The following is a 16549-nucleotide window of genomic DNA, read 5'->3' as shown; positions in this document are numbered from 1 at the left end:
CACAATGTCACGCCGACCTACTGTATATAACCTACTCCTCAGTTAATTTATCCCTTCCCTCCAACAACAACCCATGATCCTCCATTTTTCTTTTCTGCCTTCCAGTTTAGCTACAATATTGTGACCAAAACTGTAGACAGTGCTCCAAGAGCAACCTCACCAAATGTCCAACTGCAACATAATTCCCTACACCTGACGAAGGGTCTCGGCCCAAAACGTCGACAGCGCTTCTCCCTATAGATGCTGCCTGGCCTGCTGCATTCCACCAGCATTTTGTGTGTGTGTCCCTGCTCCTATATTCAGTGCCTGGACTTGTCTTCAGATCATAAGATTCAAATTCAGCTTTAAATTTAAGATTGCTCTACAATTGACACTGCTCAGTGAATGAATCGCAGTGTAATAAAAATGCTTCAATTGATTAAAATCTTGGTTAAATCCTATCTGGAGTATTGTTTGATCATCACAAATCAAAAAGGACATGTTAGCCAAGATCTAGCTAAGCTGGAGCTTCATCAAAATAAAACTGAAGCTTTGTGTATGAATTAATAAACTTGACTTTTATTCTAAAGGCTTGGAGATATGAGACTTCTGAAATTCTGCATGAACTAAATGAGGTTAGTTTAAAAAAATGTTCTGGCAAGAGAAATAGAATTGGGTATTCTCAAGTAAATTGAAACAGTTTTTTTACTTGATTATTGGTAGAAATTTAGAACTCCATTTTACATTAGAAGAAGTAGAATCCTTGTGGGTAGAGTTAAGAATCTCAAGGGTATCAAGACCCTGATGGGAGTTATGTACAGGCCTCCGGACAGTAGCCAGGATGTGGACTACAAGTTACAGTGGGACATAGAGTAAGCATGTCAAAAAGGCAATGTTATGTTAGTCATGGGGGATTTCAAAATGCAGGTAGATTGGAAAATTAAGTCAGTGCTAGCCAATAATATCAGAAAGGTTGCCAGAAGTTTCTTCAGATGTCTAAAGTGTAAAGAGAGGCAAGAGTACATTTTGGACCACTACAAAATGACCCTGGAAGATAGTAATGGGGGACAAGAACATGGCAGATGAACTGAGTAAGGGCTTTGCACAATTCTTCTCTGTGGAAGGCACTAACAGTATGCTGGAAGTTCGAGAGAGTCAGAGGGCAGAAGCAAGTGCAGTGGCCATTACTAGGGAGATCATGCTTGAGAAACTGAGCAGTCTGAAGGTAGGCAAATCACCTGGGCCTCATGGAGTACACCCCAGAATTCTAAAAGAGGTAGCTGAAGAGATTGTGGAGGCATCAGTAATGATCTTTAAAGAATCAATAGATTCTGGCATAGTTCCAGAAGACTGAAAAATTTCAAATGTCACTCCACTCTTCAAGAAGGGAGAGAGGCAGAATATAAGAAATTATAGGCCAGTTAGTCTGGCCTCAGTGGTTGGGAAGATGTTGGAGTCGATTGTTAAGGATGTGATTTCAGGATACTTGGAGGCACATGACAGAATAGTCCAAAGTCAGCATGGTTTCCTTGAGGGTAAATCTTGCTTGATAAACCTGTTGGAAGTCTTTGAAGAAGTAAGAGGTAGGATAGAGAAGGAGAATCGTTGGATGTTGTGTAAGTGGAATTTCAGAAGGCATTTGACAAGGTGCTTAACAAGATAAGGACCCAGGGTGTTATAGGAAAGATACTAGCATGGATAGAGCATTGGCTGATTGGCAGGAAGCAAAGTGTGGAATAAAGGGGTCCTTTTTGAACTGGCTTCGAGAGGCTAGAGGTATTCCATATGTGTCTGTATTGGGTCCACTTCTTTTTATGTTTCACATCTACAATTCGGATGATGAAATTATTGGCTTTGTGGCCAATAGATAGGTGGAGGGTCAGGCGGTGTTGAGAAAGTAGAGAGGCTACAGAAGGACTTAGACAGATTAGGAGAATAGGCAAAGACATGGCAGATAGAATACAGTGTTGGGAAGTAAATGGTCATGCATTTTGGTAGAAGCAATAGCATAGACTACTTTCTAAACTGAGAGAGAATGCAAAAATCCAAGATGTAAATAGATTTAGGAGTCCATGTGCAGGATTCTCTAAAGGTTAATTTCAGTTTGAGTCTGTGGTGAGGAAGGCAAATGCAATATTAGCATTCATTTCAAATGGGCTAGAATATAAAAGCAAGGATGAAATGCTGAGGCTTTATAAAGCATTGGTCAGGCCTCACTTGGTGTATTATGAGCAGTTTTGGGCCCGTTATTTAAGAAACGTGCTGATGTTGGAGAGGGTTCAGAGGAGGTTCACAAGAATGTATGCAGGAGTGAAAGGGTTATCATATGAGCAGCGATTGAAGGCTATGGGCCTGTACTCACTGGAAGAATCAGGGGGATCTCATTGAAATCTATTGAATGTTGAAAGGCCAAGACAGAGTGGATGTGAAGCAGACATTTCCTTTCATAGGGGAGTCTAGGACCAGAGGGCTATTTAGAACAGAGAGGAGGAGGAATTCTTTTGACCAGAGGGTGGTTAAACTGTGGAATTTGTAGTTGGGGTGAGAAAGGTTATGGGGAGAAGACCAGAAATTGGAATTGAGAGGGAAATGAATCATCCGTGATGAAATGGTGTAGCAAGCACAATGAGCCAAATGGCCTAATTCTGTTCCTTTGTCTTATGGTCTTAATTAGATTAATTAAAGCTTTTAAGATCAAGAATTTATTAGGTAAAGGAAGCACAGAGTGAAAACAGATTAAAGGATTCTATGGTGAGCTCGTCTGTGATCTAATTGGCTGATGGGAACAGTGAAAGGGCTTATTGGTCTTTTTTTTCTCCAGTTTTGATGAAGGGTCTCAGCCTGAAATGCTACTATACACTTTTCCATAGATGCTGCCTGGACTGCTGAGTTCCTCCAGCATTTAGTGTGTGGTACTAAATGGTCCATTGCATTTCCAAACATTCCTATGTCTTCCTCTGTTTTAATGCTGCAGTGTGCTGCTATGTTGATTAAAGGTTTGCCTCTACAGAAAGTGGGATGTGACAAAGAAATCGGTTCAAACAAAGTGGATGACAAGTGTGGAGTATGTGGTGGGGACAACTCACACTGCAGAACAGTGAAAGGAACATTCACCAGAACACCAAAAAAACTAGGTAGGAGTATTCCGATTTGCATTGAACTTCCTCGTTGAAATATGACAGGATTACTGTGGCAGAATTTTCATGGGCATTTTCTGAACAGTCACCGACTGGGATTACCCAGCAGTATTACTGATTATAACCCACTATGATCTATGCCAAATATAAATATGGAACTTCCATAACGATTATGTATAAGGGAGAATCCTGGCAGAAACAGATTAAGGGCTTTCCACCCATCTTCTGGGAAAGCAAGAAATTCTCAGGGAGTTATAATCTATGAAGACATACGCCAAAGAAAGATGACAAAGATATTCTGATCTGCACTGAGAAGGATGATATAAATGTGCCTAAACAGGGTGGCTCACTGCTGCTCAGAGGTAACAACAGTGGAACATTTTGGGCATACATTCATTATGCATTTGTGTAATTAAAGCAACCTTATGTTTGTTAAAACCGCCCTTAGTGCACAGAGAATGAAAGGATTCCTTACAATTGGGTAGTGTTAGTAGAAATTTTAGCTTCTTCCTTGGATAATGCTGTGGGTATTTAAGATCCCTGCCTACATAGGAGTACCCATTTGCCCTCTGGGTGATTGTAAAGAGGGAACATGGCTTTTCCTGACTTCAAATGACTTTACAAAGCAAAGTTGACTACATAAATTGTTTACGCATTTCATTGTAGCTTTAGTGTGTGCCTTTATTCAGTTAATAGTTGCCTTAAAGGCTCTCTCAGCATTAATAACCTTTTATTAAATCTTCCAATTTACTATGGGATAAGTAAGAATTTTCCTGAAATGACAGAAATAACAGACAAAATCACAAGGCAGGAGCAAACATTACTGACATATGTTGTGAAATTTATGACTCCAGTACCATACAAGACATAAATTTACTGCATGCTACAAAATAAGTAAGTAGTACAGAAGATGAACAGTGAGTTGTGTTTGTGGGTTTACGGACCATTCAGAAATCCGTTGGTGGAGCAGAAGAAATTGTTCCTGAAACTGTTCCCCTTCACGACCACTCTCCTCCGTCTGGCAGAACTTGTGCTCACTCTCAATAATTTCTCCTTTGGCTCCTCCCGTTTCCTTCAAACAAAAAGGTGTAGCCATGGGCACTTGCGTGGGTCTCAGTATGCCTGTCTTCTTGTCAGCTATATGGAACAGCCTACATTCCAAGATTACACTGGCATTGGTTCCAACTCTTCATAAACTATATCGATGACTGCATTGATGCTGACCTCGTCAACTTCATCAACTTTGCCTCCAACTTCCACCCTACCCTCAAATTTACCTGGTCCATTTCCGACGCCTCTTCCCCTTTCTTGATCTCTCTGTCTCTGGAGACAGTTTATGTACTGATATCTTGGACTATACCTCTCCTACCCTGTCTCTTGTAAAGATGCCATCCCTTTCCCTCAGTTCCTCCGTCTCTGCAGCATCTACTCTCAAGATGCGGCTTTTCATTCCAGAATGAATGAGATTTTCTCTCTCTTCAAAGAAAGGGGTTTTCTTCCTCCACCATCAACACTACCCACACCAGCATCTCTTCCATTTCACTCATGTCTGCCCTCACCCCATCCCCCCACCACCCCACCAGCATGTAATTCTCCACAACCCCTGCCATCTCCAATGGGATCCCACCACCCACACACCTCCTGCAGGGATCACTGCTTTCTCTGATCTCCCTGCTAGTACTTACCCTTGCAAGTGGAATGTGCTACACCTGCCCCTACATCCTTCCCTCACTGCTATTCATCACCCCAAACAGTCCTTCCAGGTGAAGCAACACTTCACCTTTGAGATTGTTGCGATTATCTACTGTATCCAGTACTCCCAGTGTGGCCTCCTGTATATCAGCGAGACCGGACATAGATTGGGAGACTGCTTCACCGAGCACCTAAGCTCCATCTGCCAGAAAAGGCGGCATCTCCCAGTGGCCACCCATTGTAAATTCTATTTCCCATTCCCATTCCAACAATCAGTCCAAGTCTACTGCCACGATAAGACCACACTCAGGTTGGAGAAGTAACACCTTATATTCTGTCTGGGGATTGTCCAGCCTAATGGCATGAACGTCAGTTTCTAAAGCGTATGTTAATTGCCCCCCCTTCACTATTCCCATTCCCATTTTCTCTCCTTACCTGTTCATCCCTTCCTCTGGTGCTCCTTCCCCTCCCCTTCCTGCCATTGAGTTCTGTCCTCTCTTATCAGATTCCCCCTTTTTTATTTCACCAGTAAACTTCCCAGTTCTTTACTTCAACTGCCCCCCCCCCACCTGGTTTCACTTATCATGTAACACATCTCGCTTCTTCCTCCCCTCCCCCACCTCACTCTGACTTCCCATCTTCTTTTCCAGCCCTGATAAAGGGTCTTGGCCTGAAATGTCGAGTATTTGCTTTTTTCCATAGATGCTGCCTGCTCTGCTGAGTTAGAACCATAGAACCATCGAACACTATGGCACAGTACAGGCCCTTCAGCCTTCCATATTGTGCCGACCCATATAATCCTTAAAAAAAGTACTAAACCCACACTACTTCTATTTTTCTTTCATCCATGTGCCTGTCCAAGAGGCTCTTAAATACCCCTAATGTTTTAGCCTCCACCACCATCCCTGGCAAGTCATTCCAGGCAGTCACAACCCTCTGTGTAAAAAAACTTACCCCTGATGTCTCCCCTAAACTTCCCTCCCTTAATTTTGTACATATGCCCTCTGGTGTTTGCTATTGGTGCCCTGAGAAACAGGTACTGACTATCCACCCTATCTATGCCTCTCATAATCTTGTAGACCTCTATCAAGTCCCCTCTCATTCTTCTATGCTCCAAAGAGAAAGGTCCCAGCTCTGCTAACCTTGCTTCATATGACTTGGTCTCCAATCCAGGCAACATCCTGGTAAATCTCCTCTGCACCCTCTCCATAGCTTCCACATCCTTCCTATAATGAGGTGACCAGAATTGAACACAATACTCTAAGTGCGGTCTCACCAGAGATTTATTGAGTTGCAACATGACCTCTCTACTCTTGAACTCAATCCCCCTGTTTACGAAGCCTAGCATCCCATAGGCCTTCTTAACTACCCTATCAACCTGTGCAGCGACCTTGAGGGACATATGGATTTGAACCCCAAGGTCCCTTTGTTCATCCACACTCTTAAGTAACTGACCATTAATCCTGTACTCAGTCTTCTGGTTTGTCCTTCCAAAATGCATCACCTCACACTTGTCCAGATTGAACTCCATCTGCCATTTTTCTGCCCAACTCTGCAGCCTGTCTATATCGTCTTGTAACCTTCGACCACCTACAGTTCCATCCACAACTCCTCCAATATTCGTGTCATCCGCAAACTTACTCACCCATCCTTCCGCCTCTACATCCAGGTCATTTATAAAAATCACAAATAGCAGGGGTCCCAGGACAGATCCTGTGGCACTCCACTCCACCGACCTCCAGGCAGAATATTTTCCTTCTACAACTACCCTCTGCTTTCTTCCTTTAAGCCAATTTTTTATCCAAACAGCCAAGCTTCCATTTATCCCATGCCTCATGACTTTCTGGATGAGTCTCTCATGAGGGACCTTGTCAAATGCTTTGCTAAAGTCCATGTAGACCACATCCACTCCCTACCCTCATCAATTTCTTTTGTTACCTCTTCAAAAAACTCAATCAGGCTCATGAGGCACAATCTTCCCTTCACAAAGCCATGCTGACTATCCATGAGTAGACTGTACTTCTCCAAATGCTCGTAGATCCTATCCTTAAGAATCCTTTCCAGTAGTTTGGATACCACTGACGTAAGACTCACCGGTCTATAGTTCCCAGGTTTCTCCCTATTACCTTTTTTAAACAAGTGAACTGTGTTTGCCATTCTCCAGTCATCTGGCACTTCCCCTGCAGCCAAAGAGGATTCAAAGGTCATAGCTAATGCTCCTGCGATCTCTCCTCTCAATTCCCACAACAACCTGGGGTGTGTCATATCCAGCCTTGGGGATTTATCAATCTTAATGTTTTTAAGAAGATCCAGCACTACTTCTTCCTTAATCTCCACATTGTCCAGCACACAGGCCCGCTCTACTTCGACCTCATCCTGATCAAGATCCTTTTCACTTGTGAATATTGAAGCAAAGTATTCATTTAGGACCTCCCCAACCTCTTCTGCCTCCAGGCACATGTTGCCCTCTTTATTCTCGTCATCCTCCTATTCTTCACATACGCATAGAACATCTTGGGGTTCTCCTTAATCCTACATGCCAAGCCCTTCGCATGCCCCCTTCGAGTTCTCCTAAGTCCTTTCTTTAGCACCTTCCTTCCTACCCTATATTTCTCATAAGCCCCTCCTACTTCCTGCTTCTTATATCTAACATATGCATCCTTTTTCCTCTTGATGAGTTGCCTCACATGTTTCATCAGCCACGGTTCCCTTTTCCTACCATTTTTTCCTTGCCTCAGTGGGACAAACCTATCCTGAACCCAGCTCAAGTGGTCGCTTATCTTCTCTCACATTACTTCTGTGCTTTCCCCTTTGAACATCTGTTTCCAATTTACTCTCGCTAGTTCCTGCCTCATCCCTTCAAAGTTAGCCCTTCCCCAATTAAGCACTTTACCATTTCATCTGATTTTATCCCTTTCTATAGCTATGCTGAAGCTAAGGGAGTTGTGGTCACTCTCACCAAAATGCTTCCCCACCAAGAGGTCTGTCACCTGACCAGGTTCATTACCCAGAACTAGATCCAGTATAGCCTCTCCTCTCATCGGCCAGTCCACATACTGTGTCAGGAATCCTTCTTGAACACACCAGACAAATTCAGCCCCATCTATCCCCCTTGCACTCAGGAGGTGCCAGTCAATATGAGGGAAGTTGAAATCACTCATAACTACTACCCTGTATTTCCTGCACCATTCTAAAATCTGCCTGCTTATCTGCTCTTCGGTGTCCCGAGGGCTATTTGAGGGCCTATAGACTACTCCCAGCACAGTGATTGATCCCTTCCTATTTCTGACTTCCACCCAGACTGACTCCGTGGACACTCCTTCTGCAGCGTCCTCCCTTTCTATAGCCGTGATACTATCTCTGACCAGCAATGCCACTTCCCGCCCCCCCCCCCACCCTTTTCTACCTCCCATCCTATTCCTTTTAAAACACCTGAACCCCAGGACCTGCATCATCCAATCCTGCCCTTCGTCCAACCATGTTTCAGTAATGGCCACAACTTTATCTTCCTTGTTCCTAATACTCCTAGCATTGAAATAGACACATTTCAACCCCTTTAACTGGCTACAATTATGTTCTGTCCCCTGCCTGTCCTTCCTCATCAACTCAGAACTCTTAGCATCATGCCCTTGTCCTTCTACCTTAATCCCTGCACTCACATTCTGATTCCCACCCTTTGCCAAACTAGTTTAAACTGTCCCCAACAGCTCTATCAAACCTGCCCGCCAGGATATTGGTCCCCCTGGGATTCAAATGCAACCCGTCCTTTTTGTACAGGTCACACCCGCCCCAAAAGAGGTCCCAATGATCCAGAAATCTGAATCCCTGCCCCCTGCTCCAATCCCTCAGCCACGCATTTATCCTCCACCTCATTCTCTTCCTATTCTCACTGTCTTTGAGGTCCTGCTTTTCAACTTCCTTCCTAACTCTCTGTAGTCTTCTTTCAGAACCTCTTCCCTTTTCCTACCTATGTCATTGGTACCAATATGTACCACGACCTCTGGCTGTTCTCCCTCCCACTGCAGGATATCTTGGACGTCATCAGAAACATCCTGGACCCTGGCACCTGGGAGGCAAACTACCATCCGAGTTTCTTTCCTGCGTCCACAGAATCGCCTGACTATCGAGTCCCCTATCACTACTATCTTCCTCTTCCTTTCCCTACCCTTCTGAGCCACAGGGTCAGACTCTGTGCCAGAGGCACAGCCACTGTTGCTTCCCCCAGGTAGGCTGTCCCCTCCAACAGTACTCAAACAGGAGTACTTATTGTCAAGGCGTACAGCCACAGGGGTACTCTCTAGTACCTGACTCTTCCCCTTCCCCCTCCTGACTGTGACCCACTCGTCTGTCTCCCATGGCCCCGGAGTGACCACCTGTCTGTAACTCCTCTCTATCACCTCCTCACTCCCCCTGACCAGACAAAGGCCATGAAGCTGCAGCTCCAGTTCCCTAACATGGTCCCTTAGGAGTTGCATCTCAATGCACCGGGTGCAGATGTGGCCATCTGGGACGCCGGGAGACTCCAGGACCTCCCACATCTGACATCGACCACAGAAAACTGGCCTCACACACATACAACAACTGCCTCACCTTGTCCCGTTACCGCCGAAGCCCGTGGAGCCAAAGTCCTTTCACTCTGCTGCCTCTCACTCCGCTGTCTGCTCCCAACGCTGCCCGCTGGATATGGCTGCCTTCTTTTTAAACTGTTCATGCTCAACTGGCTGATGTCACGCGCCTGTGCAGTCTGGCCTCTCTCTTCCCCTGAGAACTCAAAATGTCTTCCTGCTGGAAATCCTTAGGTACTCTCCTGCTGCCTTCTTGTTCCAATTCGAGTTCTTCCTGCATTCGATTCTGAGTTCTTCCTGCATTTTGTGTGTGTTGCTTGGATTTCAGCATCTGCAGATTTTCTCTTGTTTGTTGTTTCTAAAACATTGAGTGTATGCCTTCAGGCTTCTGTACTGCCTCGTCTGCTCGAAATAACCTGAAGCGAGCATGTCTCAGTTAATGATGGATACCATTTCTTGAAGATGTCCTTGATGGCAGGAAAACTTGTGCATGTGATGGAACTGGCAGTGTCTTCAACACTTTGCAGTCTTTTGTGATCATCTGCTTTGGTGGTTTCATATCACGTTATGTTGCAACCAGTCAGAATACACCCCAGTGTACATCTGAAGAAATTTGCAAGAATCTTCAGTGACACACCGAATCTCTTCAAACCACGAGTGTTCCTTATCGATTATTGCATCAATGTGTTGGCCTCTGAGATGTTGATGCCCGGGAACTTGAAGCTGTTAACCTTTCCACCATTGTCTCCTCAATGAGGTCTGCAGTGTGTTCTCCCAGTTTCCCCCTCTTTAAGGCCACAATTAGTTGCTTGCTTTTTCTGTCACTAAATATGAGGTCATTGTTGTGAAACCATACAAACAGCCAGTCTGTCTCACTCCTCTACTGCTCCTCATCACCATCTATGATTCTGCCAACAACAGTGGTGTCATCAATGAATTAGTGACAGTGTTTGAGCAGTGGCCAGCCATGCAGTCATGAGTGTAGAGAGAGTAAAGCAGTGGGGTAAGCACATATCCCTGAGGTGTTAATTGTCAGTGAGGAGATGTTCTCACCAGTCTGCACTGACTGTGATCTCCCATTAATGAAGCTGAAGATTCAGTTACAGGGGATTGAACAAAGGCCCAGGTTCTGAAACTTGTTGATTAGTGAGGGGATGATAGTTGAACACTGAGCTGTAATTGATAATCAGCAGCATGGGGAATGGAGATTAACAGAACTACGTGTGATGTTGTCATCTTACCTAATTGATTAAAGTGCACTCCTTGCATGTTTTTTTGTCAGTATACTGACCTTTTATGGATGTAAGGAAACACTGGATGCATTGTACTCTGACCAATTAGTTTAGTGCAATTGGAATCTTGTCATGGCAATGCTGTCAGGACAGATTTAAAGGGATTAGGATATTCTTTCAGAAGAGATGAGTTAGAGCAGGCTGCTCATATATTCATAAAGTGGCCAACTCACCCAGACTATGCTACAAAAGCTGTATGCTACTACTTGATATTGACAGATTGTGGGTTCCCAGCGACTTGTGAGTGAATTCCAATGAACATTTCCCAATATGATGTTGATGGATACGTCTAGGAAATGAAGCTGCCGTGATTTCAGTTGGCTGCCATCATTATTCACTGAATGCTCGGAGCCTCTATACGCACAGGACTTGTGCTACCCCTTCTCTCCCATATTCTCCTTTGTCCTCTAACCTGGAGTGCTTAGAATGCATGTTTGTGTGTGTGAGAGAGAGGGGTGTGAGGGAAAGAAAATGCATGTATTATTACCTAAATTCTGGTATTCTTGTATCTCCATACCTGTGAACCAAGAGGTCTGTCAGGACTATACAGGGCAACGTGTCAAAAAAATGTTAGGATAGTCATGGGAGATTTCAACATGCAGATTGATTGGGAAAATTAGGTTGGTAAATGGATCTCAAGAGAGTGAGTTTATTGAATGCCTATGAGATGGCTTTTTAGAGCAGTTTGTCGTTGAGCCCACCCGGGGATCAGCTATGCTGGATTGAGTGTTTTGTAATGAACCAGAGGCAATTAGGGAGCTTAAGGTAAAAAGAAACCTTAACAGCCAGTGATCACAATATGATTGAGTTCAACTTGAAATTTGATATGAAGAAAGTAAAGTCTGAGGGAGCAGTATTTCAGTGGGGTAAAGGAAATTTCAGTGGTATGAGGGAGGAGTTGGTCAAAGTCAATTTGAAGGAGATGATGGCAGAGCAGCAGTGGTGAGAGTTTCTGGGAAAATGAGGAAGGTGCAGTATAGATGTATTCCTAAAATGAAGAAATACTCAAATGACAAAATAGTATAACCGTGACTGACGAGAAGTCAAACCTAATGTAAAAGCAAAAATTAGCAGGAAGTTAGAGGATTGGTGAGCTTTGGAAAACCTACACAGAGCAACTAAAAGAATCATTAGGAGGGAAAAAATGAAATGTGAAAGTAACCTAGCAAGCAATATCAAAGTGGATAGTAAAAACTTCTTTGAATATGTAAAAAATAAAAGAGCAAAGAGTGGATATAGGACCACTAGAAAATGAGACCAGAGAAATAATAACAGGGGCAAGGAGATGGAACATGAACTAAATGAGTATTTTGCATCAGTCTTCTCTGTGGAAGACACTAGTAGTGTGCCAGACATTGAAGGGTGTGGGGGAAGAGAAGAGAGTGCGGTTACTATTACAATGGAAATGTTGCTGAAAAAAACTGAAACCTAAGGGTACATAAGTCACCCAGACCAGATGAACTGCACCCCAGGGTACTGAAAGAGGTAGCATTAGAGATTGTGGAGACATTAGCAATGATCTTTCAAAAATCGTTGGACTCTGACATGGTTCCAGAGGACTGGAAAATTGGAAAGGAGGAAGGCAGCAGAAAGGAAATGATAGACCAGTTAGCCTGACCTCAGTGGCTGGAGTCAATTGTTAAGGATGAGATTATGGAGTACTTGGTGACACAGGACAAGATAGCACAAAGCATGGTTTCCTTGAAGGAAAAACTTGCATGACGAACTTGTTGGAATTCTTTGAGGAGATTTCAAGTAGGATAGATAACGGGGATGCAGTAGATGTTGTATATTTGGACCTTCAGAAGGTCTTTGACAAGGTGCCACACTTGACACTGCTTACCAAGTTAAGATCCTAAGCTATTACAGGAAAGTTACTGGCATGGTTAGAGCATTGGCTGATTGGTTACAGGCAGTGAGTGGGATTAAAGGATCCCTTTCTGTTTGGCTGCCAATGACAAGCTGTGTTCCACAGAGGTCAGTGTTGGGGGCCGCTTCTTTTCATACTGTATATAAATGATTTAGAAGACAGAATAGATGGCTCTGTTGCCAAGATTGCAGATGATACGAAGATTGGTGGTGGGGCAGGTAGTGTTGAGGAAACAAGTAGGATGCTGAAGGACTTGGACTGATTAGGAGAATGGGCAAGAAAGTGGAAAATGAAGTACAATGTTGGAAAATACACAGTCTTGCACTTTGGTAGTAGAATTAAATGTGCAAACTATTTTCTAAACAGGGAGAAAATCCAAAAATCTAGGATGCAAAGGGACTTGGGCATCCGTGTGGATAACATCCTAAAGTTTAACTTTCATGTTGAGCTGATGGTGAGGAAGGCAAATACAATGCTAGCATTCATCTCGAGCTATAGAATATAAGAGTAAGGATGTGATGCTGAGGCTTTATAAGGCACTGGTGAGGCCTCACCTTGAGTATTGTGAACAGTTTTGGGCCCCTCATCTTAGAAAAGATGTGCTACCATTGGAGAGGGTCCAGAGGAGGATCACAAGGATGATTCTAGGAATGAATCGGTTATCATATGAGGAGCGTTTGATGGCTCTGTGTCTGTACTTGCTGGAATTCAAAAGGATGAGGGATGATTTCATTGAAACCTGTCGAATGTAGAGTAGATATGAAAGGGATGTTTTCCATGGTGGAGGAGTCTAGGACAAGAGGGTGTGGCCACAAGTTAGAGGGGTGTCCATTTAAAGCAGAGATGCGGAGAGATTTCTTTAGCCGGGGGTGGTGAATTTGTAGAATTTGTTACCACAGGCAGCTGTGAAGGCCAGGTCGTTGGGTGTATTTAAGTCAGAGCTTGATAGGTTCTTGATTGGACATGGCATCAAATGTTACGGGGAGAAGGCTAGGGTGTGGGGCTGAGGAGGGGAGAAAAGAATCAGCCACGATTGAATGAATGGCAAAGCAGACTCGATGGGCCAAATGGCCTAATTCTGCTGCTGTTTCTTATGGTGTTATACAGTATGTATAACAAACAGCTGACATGAATAGAATTACCACACCGGTATCTTCCACCTCTCATTTGGAGTGCAGGCACCCTTTCCTAAATTCCAAGGGACTGTTTACAAAGACCTATTCTCTACAGCAGTGTATTCTGAGCCACAAACATACATCTTGAGATCTGACAAGTGATAGATTTAGTGCTTATGAAGTATACTTGCCTGGAGTGCAACAGCTGAGTTTCATTCTAAACTCCTGATTTGTCATACATGCTGAGGTCCCAACGTGTTGCAGCACACAGAATGGAAAGCATTGCCATTAGCACTCATTTAGAATCATTCAGTGCTGAAGGAGGCCATTCATTTTGTGTCTGTTTCAGGCTCAGCTAACTTCTGTCAAGTAATGGACATCGGCATATCGGTTGCATTTCCCTGTGCCAAAGCAGCAAAGTGACCCCTCTGTTCTGTGCATTGAAAGCTTCTCAGTCTCCAGTAGAACGCTACTTGCAGATTGCAGCAGAAGCTAGAAAGGTTCCAACTCACAGAGTTAGAGAGCAAGACCTCCAACTGAAATAAAGTCAAGTAAACCTTTGTGTCAGCTTTATACTGGCTTCTGTTCAAAGTCTTCCATTCATGAGTATAAACCTTATTCACTGTGGAATGATGCTGGTGATGTGGATTGTTGTAAGCTACGCCATTGCCAGCATACCATGCAAAACCCCTGTGATCTGATCTTACTTGCGTAGAGAGGAAATGAAAGCGTTTCTTAGTGTCTTCAGCTAGTTTGAAGTCGTATGTTGTCTATGTAATAAATTTCAATAGGAAATTGATGGAGATGATTAACCATGATATTTCTTTTGATTAGTAGAACTGGCTTGAGAGGCTGCATGGTATCTTCCTCTTCTTATTTCTTAGGTTAGGTCTTCTCATGTTATCATCTTTTTTCCATGTGGATAATTAGGAAGCCCAGAAAACATGACTACTGTGACATGTTCATCATACTTCATCAGTAGTCTGAAGTGCAATGCATATTGCCATAAGAGCAGAATTCAAATGAAAAAGAGTCAAAAATAAAACGAGGCCAGATTATCTGTAAGTGAAGCACGTCCTATCCGGAAGTTCACTTTGAGTAGTTTGGTGATGCCCTATCTTCTCCCTGGACATGTGGAACAACAGTCTTGCAACATTTGGAGTTTGGGTCAAGGCACAGACTGATACAGTCCACCCCTAAACATTAAGAACATATCCTCTGGTTGCTAATTGCTATTGTACTGAAAATGCTACGGAACATAAATTAGAGGAAACATTGTATATTATGATGCAGAAAGAGAAATGAATCAATATTCAGGAATGACTGTCTTGACCATGAATTGTGGTGACTCAGTAGCAGCTAATCACTCCCTAAACTCTTTCAACAGGTAAAAAATTAAACAAGAGATACAAAAACAAGCTTGGAACCTTGGGAAAACATATTTGCAAGTATCCAGTCTGGCCTGAGCTGGACGTCTCTTACACTTTTGATTTCTGCTTTTTTTTCATTGACAATAACCTATCTTATTCTAGTAGCTGTTTCTCATTTGGAAACATATGTCATTAACTCTACCTCATTTGTGGCAGAGTTACTTTTACATAATGATCACAAATGTGGTCTATGAAAACAAGACAATCACTTGAAAAACTGACAAAACCATTTTGTTCAAGGGCGAACCAGAGGAGCATTCATTTTACCCAAGGGGGCTAGAAACCTTGATATCTCTGAATCAAGGCACTCGGGGGATTTTTTTGGTAAGTAATGATAGTGATCAAAGGGTGGAGCATCAGAACATTGCTTTTGCAAACGTGTTCATCATTCAGTTCATCCACTGGCTCAGTAATTCCTTTGTACAAGTTTGTCATCACATGAGAAGATGGACTTGTGACAAACACATACATTTTTTTCTCTAAAGCAGAGAGAAAAAACTTGGCTTGGTTGTATGTGTCACATATCTAGTTTGTTATTTGAAGTGGATATGCAAATTGTGCATTAGCTTAACATTACCTTCTTCAGATCAAAATTCCATGGAATGCCATATTAACCACCACTGTGTTGTTCTTTCTTTTTGCTTCTATAATTGATGATGACACATGCAAAGGCTACTTAAAGATATTTGATATCCCAGCTGGTTCTAGACATGTGTTCATCCAAGAAGATGAGGTATCTCCTCACATTCTTGGTAAGTACTAACCTGCCACAGCTTGATAAAGTTTACCCATTGAAGCAACAGATGACAATTTGAAGGACTAATCCAAACAAGTTAGACCATAAGACCGTAAGATATAGGAGTAGAATTTGGCCCGTCGAACCTGCTCCACCATTTTATCAGATCCAGTTTTCCTCTCAGCCTCAATCTCTTGTCTTCTCCCCGTATTCCTTTGTGTCCTAACCAGTCAAGAATCTATCAACCTCTGTCTTAAATATACAGAAAGGCAGCCTCCATAGCTGCCTATGGCAAGGAATTGCACAGATTCGTACTCTCTGGCTAAAGAAATTCCTCCTCATCTCCATTCTAAAAGGATGCCACTCTATTCTGAGGTTGTGTCCTCTGGTCTTAGACTCTCCCATCATAGGAACCATCCTCTCCACATCCTCTCTATCAAGGCCTTTCACCATTCAACAGGTTGTAATGAGGTCAACCTTCATTCTTCTGAATTCTAGTGAATACAGGTCCAGAGCTATCAAACACTCTCAATATGACAAGCCATTCAATCCTGGAATCATTTTTGTGAACCTCCTTTGAACCCTCTCCAGTGTAAACACATCCTTTCTAAGATAAGGGGCCTAAAGCTGTTCACAATTCTCCAAATGAGGCCTCACCGGTGCTTTATAAAGTCTCAACATTGCATCTGTGTTTTTATATTCTATCCTTTTGAAATGAATGTTAACACCACAT

At 43.2% G+C, this 16549-nt stretch overlaps 1 protein-coding gene across 10 annotated transcripts in view; it reads left to right on the top strand.

Moving 5' to 3' along the window:
• The window catches only part of LOC140713961 (A disintegrin and metalloproteinase with thrombospondin motifs 3-like), a 420377-nt gene that overhangs the window by 367664 nt on the left and 36164 nt on the right, over window positions 1-16549 (top strand). For 4 of the 10 annotated variants that reach the window (XR_012095817.1, XM_073024651.1, XM_073024664.1 and 1 more), the window contains exons 15-18: window positions 2990-3113; window positions 15038-15094; window positions 15321-15404; window positions 15752-15832. Coding sequence is in view for 9 of the 10 variants with exons in the window: in XM_073024651.1 (XP_072880752.1) it covers window positions 2990-3113; window positions 15038-15094; window positions 15321-15404; window positions 15752-15832 (346 nt within the window). In the remaining variant the exon portion in view is untranslated. The remainder of the gene's footprint in view (window positions 1-2989; window positions 3114-15037; window positions 15095-15320; window positions 15405-15751; window positions 15833-16549) is intronic. The other 6 variants (XM_073024677.1, XM_073024681.1, XM_073024666.1 and 3 more) reach the window with 5 other exon arrangements.

This window comes from Hemitrygon akajei, chromosome 2 (genome assembly GCF_048418815.1).
Source record: "Hemitrygon akajei chromosome 2, sHemAka1.3, whole genome shotgun sequence".
Taxonomy (NCBI): domain Eukaryota; kingdom Metazoa; phylum Chordata; class Chondrichthyes; order Myliobatiformes; family Dasyatidae; genus Hemitrygon; species Hemitrygon akajei.
The sequence above is the reverse complement of the archived record's forward strand: the minus strand, read 5'-3'. Positions and strand labels throughout refer to the sequence as shown.